The sequence below is a fragment of the Sceloporus occidentalis genome, unplaced genomic scaffold (genome assembly GCF_023333645.1).
Source record: "Sceloporus occidentalis isolate IW3139 unplaced genomic scaffold, rSceOcc1.0.p SCAF_3, whole genome shotgun sequence".
Lineage (NCBI taxonomy): Eukaryota > Metazoa > Chordata > Lepidosauria > Squamata > Phrynosomatidae > Sceloporus > Sceloporus occidentalis.
In genome coordinates, this window is record NW_028316983.1 from 73,038,835 (window position 1) to 73,056,363 (window position 17,529).

The window sequence follows — 17,529 nt, forward strand, 5'->3', positions numbered from 1 at the left end:
AAAACAATCCAAGGAATTTGTTGCAAACTTCCTGGATGGTTCCCCACGCAGTGGCGTTTTCTTGGCTGCCTGGCTTATAATCAGCAGAGTGGAATGTTGTAAATTAAATATTTTTAAACAACTTTGCTCTCTCCCTGGTTAAACATTGCAAAGATTGCTCTTTCTTGTCTGTTTCATGCTGGGTGGTCTCTTTCCCCCCATTTGCCTGTACGTCTTCCTCAAACACAATTAACCATTTAGATGTTGCACAAAGGATTAGCTTATGCATACAAGACCAGACGCTAGTTCTATTTGTTGGGGGGCAGAAAGGGGGGTGTGGGGCAAGGAACCAGGGGGCAGATCTTTTACTTTCTGTTAAAAAACAAAAGCCAAGAAAATCCGCTAAACCCTCAAGTTTTCCTTGAATGATAAAAGCTCAACTCCAGGCTCCTCAGCTGTCTTCAGGTTTAGGCCTCACAGGCGCATTGCTTGCTTATCTTTATGACTGAAACAGCTTTGAACATGGCAGTTTATGTGACATACACAAATTCTGGTACCTTTTAAACCTGAAGTCTGCCTTAGCACACTATCTGTTTACAAGACTCCATCGAACTCTATTTCACAGACCCACTGCTCTGCTGTGACTGTGGCTTTTGCCATATCTGGGGTTAACCTCTTTTCCAATATGCAATTGTTCCTTTGGAATAGCTGAGACATTAGAGGCAGTGACAGAAAGGATAGTTGTCATGTTGGGTTGCCAGGTCTCAGAGCCCTGGCTAAAGTCCCAGGAAACTGTTGTGCTTCCTCAGGTTACCAGGCAGGGGGATTAATCTCAGGAGGATCCGCACTGGAAGATGCGAATATCAGATTTTTCTAAATTAGGTGGTTTTGAACTGGTCATCCATCTCCACCTATTCCCAGATAACACAAGGTCTCTCTGGCTTAGCACAATTGTGTTTGTGTGTCCAGTTTATACTGCATTGTTGCACCAAAACAACAGGAGTGAAGGGTGAGGAATGGAGAGTGATGAGAGATGATTGATCATGGGATGTCATTTGGAGGAAGGCTAGTGAGGTGCCAGAGAAAACCCTTCTTGTTATACATGCCCTGGTAGCAGTGGAGCAGAGCCTGGGAGAAAAAGGCCCCAAAGACTGGCAATGAACATTTATATAGCCTGCGCAGCAGCATAAGTCCTGGAGAAAATCCCTACATGCCATATTTCCTGCACCTAAGGCCATGCAGGATATGAGCCCTAACAGGAATGGTGGCACTTCTGCCAGCTGTCCATGCTTCCCCAACATCTCTAGATTGCTATGTTGCCTTGTTAGATGAATTTTATCTCACTTGCTCATTTTTCCACATTGGCTTTGCAATCGTTTGTACAATTAGCTTATCCAGAAGCATTTCTAGCCCATCTCTTGCCTGCCCTATCTCTTACATCACAAGGACCTACACTTGTTCTGGGATTTTAGGCCTGAAATCTCAGGGGCATGTGATGCTACTGATGTAGCAACTGCATGGGCCCTTTCAGATTGCATGATTATAGCACTATGATTCCACTTTGACTGCACTGGATCCATTCTACAGAATCCTGAGATTTGTGGAGGGCTGTAGAGTCACACAAAACTATAAACCCCATGATTCTATCAAACACAGCTGTGACAGTTAATGTGGAATCATAGTACTGTAATTCTGTACTGTGAGGGCCTCCTAAATCTATCTCTCAAATAAGTATGATATATATGCATGTGTGTTACCTGCTCAGAAGTGATCCGTTAGGTAAAGTGAAGCAGTTGTTTCAGATGACAAATGTTTGTAATTGTAGCGAAATGTTGAAGGAGAGAGCAGTGTGCCATGAAGCCATTGTTGCACCTTTAGGCCTGATGTTTTCTGTTAAGGTGAAGGATACTAACGTCTCGCCACTGTTTCATAAAGATTTAAGAGCTGGTCCAGTTGGCCTCATTGCAGTTAACAGGTATGGGGCAATATCTTGTTTTTCACATCAAGTAGCAAAATGTGTTGGACCCTGCTGATACGCACATTTTCATTTCATGGAGGATCACAGGTCAAGCCTCAGCATTCGGGGGGGAAAAGCTCTGATACTTTAGGATTAGACATATTCTTGCATTTCCAGCCCTGAGAGGGACGAGGGCTTTCCTAGAGTGTATACAAGTGCTTCCTCTCTTGAGATCCTGACAATAGCTGAAGAAGCCTCTGCCTGAACTTTGGTTTGGCAGCTGTGTTGTAGTCTCTAAATGAGAGCAAGAGTGCAAGAACTACACTTGCACACATACACATGCCGGAGTCATTTTCCCAGGCAGTTTTCTTTTGCTTCTGGCCTGGGAGTTAGAAAAGGAATTAGGCCCACAAAAATCTAATGCCCCAGAGATCCCAAAAGACACTAGGCACATATATTTAACCTGTCCTCCCTCTAGGTTTAGGATAAGAAATTATGATCAGGTTTGGTGCCTCTAAGTCTAAATCCAATTACTAGCCCCAATCTAGAATAGACCTATTTAATCAATTGTTGTTGTGTGGCTTCTTATAATTTCCAACATATGGTGACCCTATGGCCATGATTCCCAAACTTTAATCTGACTCCCCCAGATATTTTAGGCTTCAGTTTCCAGAATTTCTGATTGTTGGCAAAGCTGGCTTCTGGAAGTTGAAGTCCAAAATACCTGGAAGACCAAAGATTGAGATCCACAATCTATCACAGGATTTTCTTGTCAAGGGGCTTTCCACTGCCTTCCTTCAAGGCTGAGAGAATATGATTTGCCCAAAGTAACCCAATAGGTTTCAGTGGCAGAGTGATGATTTGAACCCTGGTCTCTCTGTGTCCTAGTCCAACACACAAACCACTATACTATACTAACTCTTGTTTAACCCATTGTTGAATGGTAAACTGACTTATGGAAATTCCTCTGGTTCAATTAATCTAGTCCAAACTGGCAACTGGATTTAGGCCTTAGTTTAATGCATTTATACAGCTAACACATAGCCCATTATGTGCAGGTGTCCCACACTGTCCATAGGAAGTGAAGAAACTGTTGCATATGCTGTTTTAAAGGGTGCATATGCGTAATGCAATTCTTCCCCAATCATCTAGTATTGGACTAATGGCACCATTCTAGCTTACTAGCTCTGTTATAATTGGTATGTATGCACACATGTACACATGTGTGTGATTATCAAAATCTGCACAAGATCTCTGCACTCTAAAACAAAATGTGAATTCTTTACTGGATGCAGCAAATTTACATAGATACAAATAATTTCTCAGTAGATTCTCTGCTAGATGCTTGGATTCCTTGGGGTATAATTGAAGCTATGCAGATTTCTAGGCCTCCAGCTATAACTTAATAGTTATTAAAATGAAGAAAATAACTTATTCTCTGCAATTAGTGTGTTTAGGAAAGTACTCTTTAATCATGGCACAATTACAAAAATTAATTGGTGCTGATGTTGCCTTTTTGCCAGACACTCAGGGTGGCTGAAAACACACTGGTAAGAATTGCCTTAGATCAAGTCTTAAATGAATCAAGTCCATTTAAAACACAGTGTTGTGTTCAAACATGATTTTCAAAATTATCAGCTAGTTCTTCAGGCTGGAAAATGGGCACCTCCAAAGACCCACATTTAAATTCACAAACTTCACTTCTCGCAGCACACTAGTAACTAAGCTGACAGAAATAGGGCTGTGTAATATTACATTACAACCAGCTGCCCTACCACAAAACAGACCAGTATCTACTGAAATATACTGGTCAAGATACTGTTCATCTTCTAATTCTAAAAGCATGGGAGTATCTCAGGCCTCAAAGAATTGAGTAGGCAATTCTATTCTATTGACTTGTAAGGGGATACAAATTAAATTACGGGATGGGGTTTGGAGAGTATTTTATTGCTTGTATTTATACCCCGCTCTTCAGAAACACATGCTTGAAGAGCAGCTTGTAAATGGTATTCTCTCTTTCTCCCTTAGTCCCATCAAACAAGCCTGAGAGGCTGAGACAGAGAGGAGGACCTCTCCAGATGATCTTAAAACCCTAATGGACTCATACTAGGAGATACGGCCCTTCAGAGAGCCTGGATCCAAGTTGTATAGTGCTTTATAGGTCAAAATTGGCACTTTGAATTTTGCTGTTCCTGGCAATAACAATGCCGAGGGGTTCAAGAGGCAATAGCTCTACACTGAGGAAAGCTATATTCACATTACTGAAAATATGGCACAGAAAACAATTGGTCCTGTCCCTGTGAAACATAGACGAATCATCTAGCAGGTGATGTGAAACACCTTGAGAGTCCGTGCCTATCAGAACAGACAATACTGTACTATATGGAGTATGGAAAAATTACTTTTCTGGACCACAACTCCAGAGATTTTGGAGATCTGAGAGATTATGGGTGCTGTAGTTCAAATTTTTTCCCCAAGGTCTGAAACTAAATTAAATGGACAAGTAATCTGATCTGTGTATTTGTCAATATGAAAGACTACCCTCAAAGCTTGTTAAGACATTGCTGGAAACCATGGCCTCTGACTGTTCTAATTTTGCAGGTACAATCCCAGCTAATTCTCTGTTGTCTTACTTTTTCAGCTGCTTTTAAAATGTTCCAATCCCCCCCCCCCCTTTCTCCTCAGTTTACTTCATTTGCTGCAAACCGAGTTTGAAGCACAAAAGTAGTTTGCACTCAATTAACTCAGCATGCAGAGAGGAACGAAAGGATGGAACCTTTCCCTTTCTACTGGGCTCAGGCAAAAGCAAACTGTTGCAGTCTTTCCTCTTAATAACATTTTTTTGCATCTTGACCACACTGATGTTGCATGGCCACATGTTCCAGTTTTGATCTGTGAAATGTTGGGAGGATCTGGGAAACATGTGTGGTAGCTGAGGCTGAACTACTTTTAGCAATAACATGGGGTGCAGTGGATGATGCCTGAAGTTTTCTCCAGCCGATGGAGGGAGGGCTGTGTGTGTGTGTGTGTGTGTGTGTGTGTGTGTGTGTGTGAGTGAGAGATTTTTTACTGGCACTGTTTGCCTCACAGCCTTCAATCCATTTCCTTTAAGAGTATATTGGGATTAATATAGCCATATTTTCTGGCTTTGGTTAACACAACAGTCAATGTGTTTTGATGAGAATGGAAAAACTAGAAAGAATAAAAACTGTGTGCTGTTAACCTGTGTCTGAACCTCATGTGTCTGCACTTTAAAGAGAATGTCATGCTACCAGCGTGTAATGGGAACACAGTGCAGCTTCCCATGACACGTGGGATCTGCTCGTTGCCACATCATTTGTTGAGTTGGACCTTTTGCTCACACTCCAATTCCACTGACTTCAGGATTGGGGTATGTGACAAATACCCATAGCAGACATGACTTTATTGTAAGTGAAAGGAGCAAGGACTGTAAATTCCCTCTTGATGGTCAGCCTTTGTGAAAGAGACACTGTTCAAAGCACTGCAGAAATAATCCAGTTTGACACCACTTTAACTGCCCTGGCACAGTGCTAGGGAATCCTGGGGATTGTGGTTTATTGTGACACTAGAGCTCTCTGACAGAGAAGGCTAAATGTCTCAAAACTATAGTTCCCAGAATCCCCTAATTTGACCCAGGGGAATTAAAGCAGTCATACTGGATTATTACCGTACTGTGTTTTGGACCAGTGTGAACCAATACTTATGGTAACATATGATTAGGGTTGCCATAAATGAGGAGCTCCGAACCGGGACAAATGTAGGACAAGGCTTAAAAATGTAGGACCATTTTTTTTAAAGGTCCTACATTTTAAAACCTTGTCCTCCTCCTCCTTCCTGGCTTGGGAGGAAGCCTCGGCCTCCTCTCAGGCCGGGAAGGATGCAAGGGCTGCTCCTCATCGCGGCGATCACCGCGGTGGGAAGCAGCCTCCTCCCGGCCCCCACTCCCTTTCCCGGCCTCTCTGAAGGCTTGGGCCTCCATAGAGGCCGGGAAGGAGGGAGGAGAGCGCCCACGATCGCTGCGATCGCGGGCGGCCCCCACTCCCTTTCCCGGCCTCTGTGGAGGCTTGGGCCTCCATAGGGGCCGGGAAGGAGGGAGGAGAGCGCCCGCGATCGCCGCGATCGCCGCGATCGCGGGCGGCCCCCACTCCCTTTCCCGGCCTCTGTGAAGGCTTGGGCCTCCATAGGGGCCGGGAAGGAGGGAGGAGAGCGCCCGCGATCGGCGCAATCGCCGTGATCGCGGGCAGCCCCCACTCCCTTTCCCGGCCTCTGTGGCGGCTTGGGCCTCCATAGAGGCCGGGAAGGAGGGAGGAGAGCGCCCGTGATCGGCGCGATCGCCGCGATCGTGGGCGGCCCCCACTCCCTTTCCCGGCCTCTGTGGAGGCTTGCGCCTCCATAGGGGCCGGGAAGGAGGGAGGAGAGCGCCCGGATCGCCGCGATCGCGGGCGGCCCCCACTCCCTTTCCCGGCCTCTGTGGAGGCTTGGGCCTCCATAGGGGCCGGGAAGGAGGGAGGAGAGCGCCCGCGATCGCCGCGATCGCCGCGATCGCGGGCGGCCCCCACTCCCTTTCCCGGCCTCTGTGGAGGCTTGGGCCTCCATAGGGGCCGGGAAGGAGGGAGGAGAGCGCCCGCGATCGCCGCGATCGCCGCGATCGCGGGCGGCCCCCACTCCCTTTCCCGGCCTCTGTGAAGGCTTGGGCCTCCATAGGGGCCGGGAAGGAGGGAGGAGAGTGCCCGCGATCGGCGCAATCGCCGTGATCGCGGGCAGCCCCCACTCCCTTTCCCGGCCTCTGTGGCGGCTTGGGCCTCCATAGAGGCCGGGAAGGAGGGAGGAGAGCGCCCGCGATCGGCGCGATCGCCGCGATCGCGGGCGGCCCCCACTCCCTTTCCCGGCCTCTGTGGAGGCTTGCGCCTCCATAGGGGCCGGGAAGGAGGGAGGAGAGCGCCCGGGATCGCCGCGATCGCGGGCGGCCCCCACTCCCTTTCCCGGCCTCTGTGGAGGCCCAAGCCTCCATAGAGGCCGGGAAGGAGGGCCAGGGCCGCCTGTCATCGCGGCAATCGCCGTGGTGGCAAACGGCCTCCCCCTCCTTCCTGGCCTGGGAGGAAGCCTCGGCCTGCTCCCAGGCCGGGAAGGAGGCGGAGGCCGCCCCTCATCGCGGTGATTGCCGCGGTGGCAAGCGGCCTCCTCCTCCTCTCGGTCTGGGAGCAAACCTCGGCCGGCTCCCAGGCCGGGAAGGAGGCGGAGGCCGCCCCTCATCGCGGTGATCGCCGCGGTGGGAAGCGGCCGCCTCCTCCTCCTCCTCCCTGGCCTCGCTGGGGCCCGGGAGGGAGCGTCTCCGCGGCTGGAGCTCCAACCGCGGAGAGCCCTCCCAGGCCTCAGAAAGGCCTTGGAGCCGCCGCGGAGGTGGCCGCGGTGGGCGGGGCCGTCCCGGTTTGGGCGCCAAACCGGACCGGGACCGGGATGGCACCTCCCAAACCGGGATTGTCCCGCCGGGGGGCGGGATATGGCAACCCTACATATGATGCATGATGTTGAAAGAGATGTACACTGTGAAAAGACTATAATAAAAAAAGAAGACACCAAGAATACAAGACTACTCCACTAGATAGGGTCAAAGTAGGCAAAAGTTGAATTATGTGGGTAGGGAAACTGCCCATAAGGGGATGCCATCTACAATAGTGGCAGGCAGGAAGCAAGTCAGGGCACAATTCAAAGTGCTGTTTTTCACCTATAAAATCCTATATGGCTTGGGTCCAGGTTATTTGAAGGGCTCTGGGTTCATCTGGAAAGGCCCCTTTCACTGTCCCACCACCCTCAGGCTTGTTTGGTGGGAACAAGGGAGAGGGCTGCTCCCACACTTTGGAATGTCCTTCCTAGAGAGATCAGAATTCTCCAGAATAGCCCCATCCTTGCTTTTCTTTCTGCAGCAGGGGGGAAAAACCCCCAAACAAAAAGGTTAGGCTTTTAAATGCTGTGCAATTCAGATTTTAAGATTTCAAAGATATAACTGTGTTAGTCTGTAAAATCAGTATTTAAAGAGATCTTGTAGCACTTTTAAGACAAACTGAAAGAAGGTGGCAGCGGAAGCTTTTGTAATCTTTAAGTCTACTTCCTCAGATGCATATGAGGTAGTAGACTTAAGTCTATGAAAGCTCATGTTGCTAACTTCCTTCTTTCAGTTAGTTTCAAAGGTGCTACAAGATCTCTTTACATTCAGATTTTAAGGTTTGCATAGAGTTTTTAAAATATATTTTACTATTTTAATGTTTGCTTTATAAATTGTTTTAACTTTTTAAATAAGGGTTATATTTATTTCTGTTACTATATTAAATGTAATATATATAAAACATACAATAAACATTTATATATTTTAATGTTTCTGTGTTGTTTTTGATTTGCATGATTGTACATTTGCTGTGAGCCATCTTGAGTCATCTGTATTGGAAAAAAGGCAGGATATAAATCAAAATAAAAAGTCAGGCTCTACCGGTAATTTAAAGGGTATTGCCAAATATTTCCAACTTCCAATAGTTTTACGATAGGAAGCACTTCCCCTGCCCCCAATCTCTGCCAGGAGTGTCTTTCTTGTGTCTCGTTTGTCTCTCAGCTTCTAGGTTTTCAATTGGATCTTTCTGTACTGGCCAGCTTTAAATGTTAGTGTTATAAAATATCTATATAGTGAAAAACATATAGATATTGTATGTGCTTGCACATGAGGTCATCCCAAGTGTACGGTTCATGAGGAACAATAGATAAGTGGCTCTTGCCTGAATGATTGTCTTGCAAACCAGCTGTGGCTCTGATCAGTTGACCTTGCAGTACTAATGTGGATCACACAAGCTTGTAATCCATCAACTCCTTTCTTAGAAGACAGAACTACAGGTACACGAACACAGAAACAGTACTGCTATTACCAAAGGACGTCTGAAACATATGTTGTTTAGGCCAGATTCCTAAATCTCACTTTCAGACTACTAAAGGGTTAAATTTCCAGCAATGATTTTGTGATTTCTGGAGGAACCATTATTTGGAATTATTTTTTATAACTGCTGTACAGCCACACACGATGACTACATCAAGAGCGAATCCTTGCTTTGATAATCTACTTTTATCTCGCCCCAAGCACCTGCGGGTCATAAAAGGCAAAAAAAAAAAAAAAGTCTGTTCCTCCAACAGTCAGTAACAATTGCAAGGAGAAGAAAATGCAGATTAAGAACCATATTTCTAATTTGTACACCAATGCGTCCTCTGTCCCCTGATGTAGCAGGGAGGATAACTGGGGTTCTCTAGATGGTTTTCAACTGTAATTTCCATCAGCCTTAGCTAGTGTAGCCAATAGAGAGGGAGTATGGGAATTACAATCTAACATTTTGGAGGGTAACAGCTGCTGCTTTGGACTAACCAAAAAACCTCATGTTCCTGATCTGAAGGGCTGAAAAACCAATTTTAGGGCAGTTCTGAAGATTGCTGTGGGAAGTGAAGGATTTTTATTGCACTCACACTTCACAGCAAGTGCCATATTGGATTGGGCCCTCTTTTCACACTTAATACAGTATGAAATTAGACCTACTGTGGGGTTAATTTGGGCCACACAAGAGTACCCCAAAAGTGGCATGAAGATGCAACTGGAGAGTAAGCAATCTTTCATCTGAGACAGCTATTTCCCGTTTTCCCATTCTGAGCCAGTTCTTTAATGTGGTTTAATTTTCATTTATGAAGGACTGGGCAGGGCTGGATTCTAATTTTGATTCTCTTGCATAAAATTAAGGAGAAAAATGCTTCATCCCTCAGGGAGGAAAAGATCAAGAACATATTTCCTAATGAAAATGAACCAATATACCTCTGAGCCAATAGCTGGAAGTACATCTTGACTCTGAATAGCCAGGTTCAGATGTGTTTCTGAAATTCCTGCTAGACAAATTCTTGCAAATCAGAAATTTTAAGAAGGGACAAACCTCTGACTCACAGAATTTCAATAATTTGTTTTTCATATTATGAACTGAGTGAAATACTCCTAACCTGCTAATGGAAGGAATTCCATACCCTCACAAATTGTTTCTGCTTTTTTGTACAACATTCTTTTTATATATATATTATTTTCAGGTAGGATCCATAGACGTTTAAACTTGTTCTCAAAATATTGTTGGCTTATAAATGCATTGTTTTTGCAGTATTTCTCCTCTTTTTTGTGGGTTGCAATGCTTTGTACTGGTGATTTTAAGACTATGGACACAGATGTTATGTTTTGCTTGAGTTGGAGCAGCTAATTCTGAACTAAAGTATATTTAGTTCAGAATAATTTTCTTACCGTACATCACCTTGCACTTACTGCTTCCCTTCCCACTATTATCTAATCGTTTTGTAACATCGAGTAGTCAGTCTTAAGACTGAGTCATCCTGTACTATCTTGCTTTTCTAAGGTACTAGAACTCAGAAAGCTGGCACCTTCATCAGAATGAGATCAGCTAAGCTTTTCTTTTGACTGAGCACAATCTGTGTGGTCCCTGCTCTTAGCTTGGCTGGCAACACAGTGCATTCACTGGATTTACAGGAACCAATATCACCCTCTGCAAAGCTGCATGCATGTTAATGAGGGGAGGAGTAGGAAAAAGCCAAACAGAGGAGACAAATAGACAGATGTCACTGTAAATATTTCTTTATTAAGGTGTAAATTGAATGATGACATTGGGGTGGATACCAGTGATGACAGGAGTAATCACAGGAAACAGATTCCAGAGCTGAGCTGCAGGTTCAGGCAGTCAGAAAACCATCCTTGAGTTTTGTTTCAGATTTCCATTAGCTGATCAGTACCCATTATAACTTCATTAATGTGTTTAGCTGTAAGAAAGAAAGAAAAAAAATCTGTTGTATTGAGGGAAAGGAAAGACTTTAATACTTATACTTTGTTCAAGAGGAAACCTAAGAGAGGAAATAGAAAACTACGAAATGGATTATTGTGCTTAAACTATTTGTTTTAGTTCAAGAAAGAAAACTGATCAAGCTACAGATGGTGGCTAATGAAAGAATGTACAAGTATGTGTTATTTCCATGAACCAGTGTGGTATAGTGGTTTGAGTATTGGGCTGTGACTCTGGAGACCAGGCTCAGCTATGGAAACACATTGGGTGACCTTGGGCATGTCACTTGCTCCCAGCCCCAGAAACCCAGTGACAGGGTTGCCTTAGGGTCACCACAAGTTACAAATAACTCAAAGCCACACAGAAACAAAAAAATTACTGCTACTCAGCAACAAAGGCAGAGGCGAGCCAACAGCTTGCCTGACAGATGAATATCCACATATCAGCTTGAAAATATACCAGCCTAAAAAAAGAGAATGAAGTAGAAATTGAAGTACAGCTCAGCCCCAACCAAGCAAACCTCCCACTGGTAAGGAGTTGAACTCCCTTCTGTTAGCCCTATACAGAAGTGGACCCTGAATTAACAGGAAGAAAAGGGCTATATAGGAGTTTTTAGTCCTAGGTCGAGAGGCATTACTTTTCAGCTGGCATCACCCTATTCTCAAGCCCAGATAGGCGTTTACATATTCTCCACCTTCTCAGAAATTTCTTACCAGGCTGTCTTTTATTTGACATTGGCAGGGCTACAGCTGCATTCAAGCCGCAAAGAAAAGAGGGGGATTAAATAAGGTACTTTTCAAAAGGGTCCCAGAATTTGGACTCTGCTTGGCACAAACTGTTTCAGACTGAGAGCATCTGTGCCAAGCAGATCCAGAGCAACATCAAAATGTCTGATTAGCACCCGGTGAGGGAGCACTGCCTGGCCCATTTGTTCTGGGTGCTCCAACCTGAATGGCTTGGAGAATGAGTCACATGTTACACAGGAATCTCTGCTGGGAACAGAAGAGCACTGCAACAAGCAAATGGCTTTGAAAAGACAGGCTGTGAATGCCTCACAGAAAGCTTGGGATCTAGAAGACTGTTCACCTTTCATAGCAAAAAAACTGTAATCTGAATAAATACGGTGACTTTCCATCATAGTACTATACAGTAATAACAGTTATTTCTTCTACTGGACAATTGATATTTGCTGGCAGCATCTCTCCTAGAGAGCCTGCCTTCACAGGGAATATGAAAGCATCGCCTTGTTGTTTGCTCAATTAGACCCAGACAGATTGCTGCTGGTGGTGGCAAAGCTAAGCTGTAATGGAGGAGGAAGAGGAGAAGGAGAAAGAGGGTGTGTATGTGGGAAGAGAAGAGAAGAGAGATGGGGTTAGGGCCAAAATCCAGGACCACCACGAAGTTCCATCCCTCAAGGGCTCGAGAAAATGTTCAGTTTACTCACTCAATTACATACACTGTTTTATAAATCCTTTAAAATAAAATAGAAAACAGTTCCTGGCACGGAATTACTGCTCTATTATACACCAGTGCTGAAAGACTCTGCTGCATATGAGCGCTCCTTAAAAGACAGATATGGTTTAACAACAATAAGAATTAGTATATTAAAAACAAAAAGGAACAGAAGGGAGAGGATGTGAATAAAGTTACAGAAAGGTTGTGTACACACGTACACACCCACACTGGCTTTCAGGGTTTATTTGGACAATTCAGGGGTGGCCCCACTGAAGGCCCAGAGGTCTGATGTAGCTAATGGAGTTGTACAGCCACTTCTTAGGAGCAACTGCAGCTCCTAGAATTAAATGTTCACTTAGATATACGTTATTAATTGACAGACAGAAATTGCAAAGAAGGAGTGTGTCAGTTGTCTGAGTGGCTCTGAATGATCCCAGGTATGATCAATGGGGAAAGAGATACTTAATGCATCTCTTCAGTTCAGCCACATTGTCCTGTCCGCCAGTTTGGTAAACAGCCATACGACCAGCAAAATATCTTAATGTTTTAATACAAAACGTCTTAAATACAGAATTTTCTGAGAATCCGACTTGGCCAACCACCACTCTCTTGTGGACAAGCACTAGAAAGATATTCAGAAGAGAGGTTTGCTGCGCCAAAATTAAATTATATCTCATTGCTAGACTTTTTTTTTATTGGTGTCTCTTTGCATAAATGTTGGAGGCTTTGGTGGAAAAGCAAATGTTTTACAAAGAAATATGAAAAAAAAACACAACAATGGGAGCAGAACAGATATCCACAGGAATTAAATATTCATGACTCAAACGGCAAAAACAACTAGCTCATAGCTTTGCCTCAGGAACCTGAACTTACATCTTTCTATGCCTCTGACAAAACAGCCATATTGTAAGATGATCAGGGAAGAAAGGAAAAATGGCAGCAGCCCCAACTGTGAGCAGCCTTCTTGGCCAAGCTTAGTCAGGCCTGTTCCTCCTATGCACTCAGATGAATGGAAGAGAAGGAAGTCTGGGATGCAAGCAGTGAGAAGAAGTGCTTGCTCTTCTCTTGTTGGGAAGGAATAAAGTTCAGTAAATTCCAGGATACAGCAGTAACTGCAAGCTGGGTCAAATGGAAGGGGGAAGGAATGCTAAATTATTATTTGAGCAAGACAGGCTGGCCAGTTACTGTTTGCAGACAAGTCCCTAAATTAAGTCAAGACATGCTTGTAAAGCACAGCTCTACAATCTCAACAGCAAAATGTCATTGTTTTGGAAAACACAAGTTTGTTAGGATCTTCAAATGCATGTTATGGGTCGATTAAGAGCTTCTGTGCCTACTTCTGAGGAGGGAGAAGGATGAATGCGAATGGAAACTCTCAAAATTGGTTTTTCTTATGTTATTACAGAGCTATCCCTGTGCAGATGCCACTGTAGGCTGCATATACACAGCCAATTCCCTAGAGTTAAATTTCCAAGGGCTTCCAGATGTGCAGTTGCTATTATACAAATGTCAAGTGGTGAACTGGACAATTAACAACAAGGTCTCTGACTCACATGGGCTGTTTACAGAGAACCTCAAGCCTCACTGAGCAGTTTCCTGTTGTGGTATATTCTAGTTTGGGATAGACCTCCATGTTCAAAATCTGTTCTCTTTCAAATCCTCTGTATACATAGGGTTAATTATTAGAGCAAAATAGCAGCACAGTTTAAATCTCTAGGTGACAAGCTTCCTCCTAACCTAGGCATGGTTTCTGTTGGAAAAAAGTAAATAACACTGGATGATGAAGGGGCTACTTCCAGCTACTGACTACAGAAAATCTGATAGGGATTGAGTAAATTTGCCTATATGTTCTAGAAGCACAGGAAAAGAGATAATTTTCAACTCCTGGATATGAATTACCTAATAATCTTGACCATTACAAATTATTTACAAATACAAAACAATAGCAAAAATCTTGTCAACATGGAAAGTAGGAAACTATATATTTGGCTGTTCTTGACAGACTCCAGTTCTTCAATTTCCAATATTATTAATAAGCAAAAGGTATGTTCAAATTCCTAACCCTGAACCCAACATGGCTTTCTCAAGGAACTGGGTACTGCTGTATCACAGAAAATAATCTGAAAGGCCAGAAACGTGGGACTCAATATTTGTAGTGTGAAGGTCACATAATGTCAGGTTGAACTGAATTTAATGATGCACTGTACACAAGGCACAAAAACAACAATATAGTGCAACCAGAAGCCTGACTTAGAAAAGGAGCACTCTGTCTAGTTTTGGCCATTATTATTTATTATTATTATTAGCTTTATTTATAAAGCGCCGTAAATGTATACAGTGCTGTACAAAACCAAATAAAATCAAGAATATATAAAAAGCCTGCCTATGGCGTACATTCTAGAAGTTAAAACAACAAATTAAAAACATCATAAGAAAACACCTTAAAACAGCAAATATCCAACATTGAGTCAAGCATCAAAACAACCAGGTCACAATCACAGACTCCCTGGGAACGCTTCCCTAAACAATATGGTCTTCAACTCGGCTCTAAAGCTGGTTAGAGATGTGTTGAGTCGTGCTTGTAAGGGGAGGAGGTTCCAGGAGTGGGGGGAAGCAAGCGAGAAGGGACGAATCCGGGACTGGGGCGTGGAAATCCTGGGCTGGGACAGGAGACCTTGGCTACCAGAATGGAGGGAACAAGTGGGGATGTAGGGAGAAAGAAGTTCAGAGAGATAGGGAGGGGCCAGCCCATGCAGGGCTTTAAAAGTGAGCAGGAGAAGCTTGTACTGAATGCAGAAGGAAAAGGGGAGCCAGTGAAGGGGGGAGACATGGCCATACCGGCGAGCGAGTGAGATAATACGAGAAGCTGAGTGCTGAGCAGAAATCAATGTGTGGCGGTGAGAGAGAGGAAGCCCTGCCAAGAGAAGGTTACAGTAATCTAATCGAAAATGGAGTGAAGTAGAAGATCGAAGGAAGCTAAGAGGGAACTGAAGCGAGAGGTTGAAGAATTTGTAGGATCATCAATATGAATATTGAAGTCACCGAGAATCAGAGAGGGAACAGAATATGAAAGAAAAAATGTGAGCCAAGACTCAAAATCAGAAAGAAATTGGTTGGCAGAACCAGGGGGGCGATAAATGACAGCAACATGGAGCTGTAAAGGAAAGAAGAGTCGGATAGAGTGAGATTCGAAGGAAGAAAAACAGTAGCTAGTGGGGGGAGAAAGGAGTTGAAACTGGCAGGCGTTGGACAATAAGATGCCGACCCCTCCTCCTCTGCCTTCAGGACGGCTTGAATGAGTAAAAGAAAGACCGCCATAAGAAAGGGCAGCGGAGGTGACAGTATCATGGGCCGGGAGCCAAGTTTCAGTCAGAGCAAGAAGATTGAGAGAGTGAGAAAGAAAAAAACCATGAAGTACTGCCGCTTTTGAAGCAGCGGAGCGACAGTTCCAAAGTGAGCAGAAGAAGGGAACCTGGGAGATAGGGAGGGGACGGATGGGGATCAGGTTGGGAGAGATATGAGGAGCCATGGGCAGCCTGGTCTTCACAAAGGGGGCGAAAGGGTGGAGCAATGCCCTTTAAGGGGAAGGCTCCAGGCCACGCCCAACTCATTGCCTTGCTGCTGGTGTTGCTGCTGCTTCGTGAGTCCCAATGGAGTGGGGGTGGGAGAGGAGGAAGGTCAGCGTCCTGGAAGGCTTGCTCTCCATTTTTAAGAATGTAAACAAATAGAAATACAGTGCGCCTTACCCCCCCCCTTTTTTTTTTTTTACTTTTGTGGGTCCTGGGAACCACAAAATCAGTTCACTCCCGCCCTGGGATTTATAGATTTATGGGGTATATAGAATTTGCTTCTAGAGAGGAACCACCTCATCAGACTATAAATCCCAGGGTTTTGTAAGATGCAGCCATGGACATTAAAGGGGTCTTGAGGTACTGTAATACTGCAGTGTGAAAGAGCTCAACGTCTGAGCTTAGCACACCATATGTGGCTAGGAAAAATCATAATAAGGTTCTTTTAATAAGGAATACATTTCTTATCGTTTTAAAGCATTGTCCACTCCAAACTGTTGTGGATGTGGTAGTTTTAATATCCAAACAACATGATAAATAATTATCAGAAACCCTGTATGGTGTCTGTGCACACCCATGAGAACTGATTGCATTTGTATACACATCAAATGACAAAAAACAGTGTAAACACTTCTGCAACTGGGGTCATAAACTGTGTATACACAAACCAAGCCAACCTTTCCATTACAGACAGTTAAGACCTAAAAATCACACAGCTTGAGAAGATGAAAAAGGCAGGCCATCCATTTCCACCACAAATGAACCACTTAATGGAATGCTTTCGTCAGAGCCCCACACCCAAAACCAAGAAGTTGCCAAATCTTCTTGATTCATTTTAAAGCGTTGAGCAGATAGTTTAGACACGTTGTCCTTCATCAAGATGGGAATCATCAATCCAGAAGGGACAGTTATTGAAACTATCACTAACCCCTTCAACTGCAGTGAACAGTTTCTAATGGACCCTGTGTTTAAAATAAGGCTGATGAAGACTACATCTTCTCTTTCTTTTACATAATTCACATTATAGTTTTAGACTGGTGGGCCAGGCAATTAAGAACCCAAAATAAGAGAAAATAAACAGGGATTAGGGAATAGATACGCAGTTAATCACTCTCCCAACGTCAGCTTCACTCTATAGTGTGTGCCTCCCTGCAGCTTTGCTGCATGTTTTTGAATATTCATCCTACTACATCATACCTGTTTTAGTTGGGGCAGTGCTAATTTGGAACAGGAACAACATATGACAGAAAGCAGTAGTCTAAAAACTCCTTGTACTACCTAATACTTTATGCATGATGGAATTGTCATCCTTTTAAGGACAGTTTTTATCTACAACAAGCCCAATGGAAGTTTTGCTAATCCCTTAATTTGGGGCAGGATCCTAAACAACCTTTATTTCAAACAATTATTTTAACAAAAATTGTGTTCAACTAAGTTTACTGATTTTTTTAATAAAAGTTTTTGTACACATACAAGTTCCTCAGTTTAGGAAAAGATAAACCCTGGAAGTTATGATGGATTAAGAATTTTAGCTACTATTGGTTTACAAGAAAATCTTCCACTTACACTTGGATTCCAGGTGTTGACCGTTTCCGATCAAACAGTCCTTGATGTCAGCTCCTTTCTCAATTACTGCATTATGGCATACAACACAGTTCTGTAGGCTGCACCTAGAACATACAATAGAAATGTG

At 44.0% G+C, this 17,529-nt stretch overlaps 1 protein-coding gene across 1 annotated transcript in view; it reads right to left on the reverse strand.

Annotated features, from left to right (window-relative positions):
• Positions 1-10,594: 10,594 nt before the first annotated feature.
• Positions 10,595-17,529, reverse strand: part of EIF2B3 (eukaryotic translation initiation factor 2B subunit gamma) — a 108,310-nt gene continuing 101,375 nt past the window's right edge. Inside the window, exons 11-12 of the mRNA XM_089518637.1 lie at positions 17,403-17,506; positions 10,595-10,792 (exon numbers count right to left, since the gene is read on the reverse strand). Of these exons, the coding sequence (XP_089374763.1) occupies positions 10,740-10,792; positions 17,403-17,506 (157 nt within the window). The 3' untranslated portion in view covers positions 10,595-10,739. The remainder of the gene's footprint in view (positions 10,793-17,402; positions 17,507-17,529) is intronic.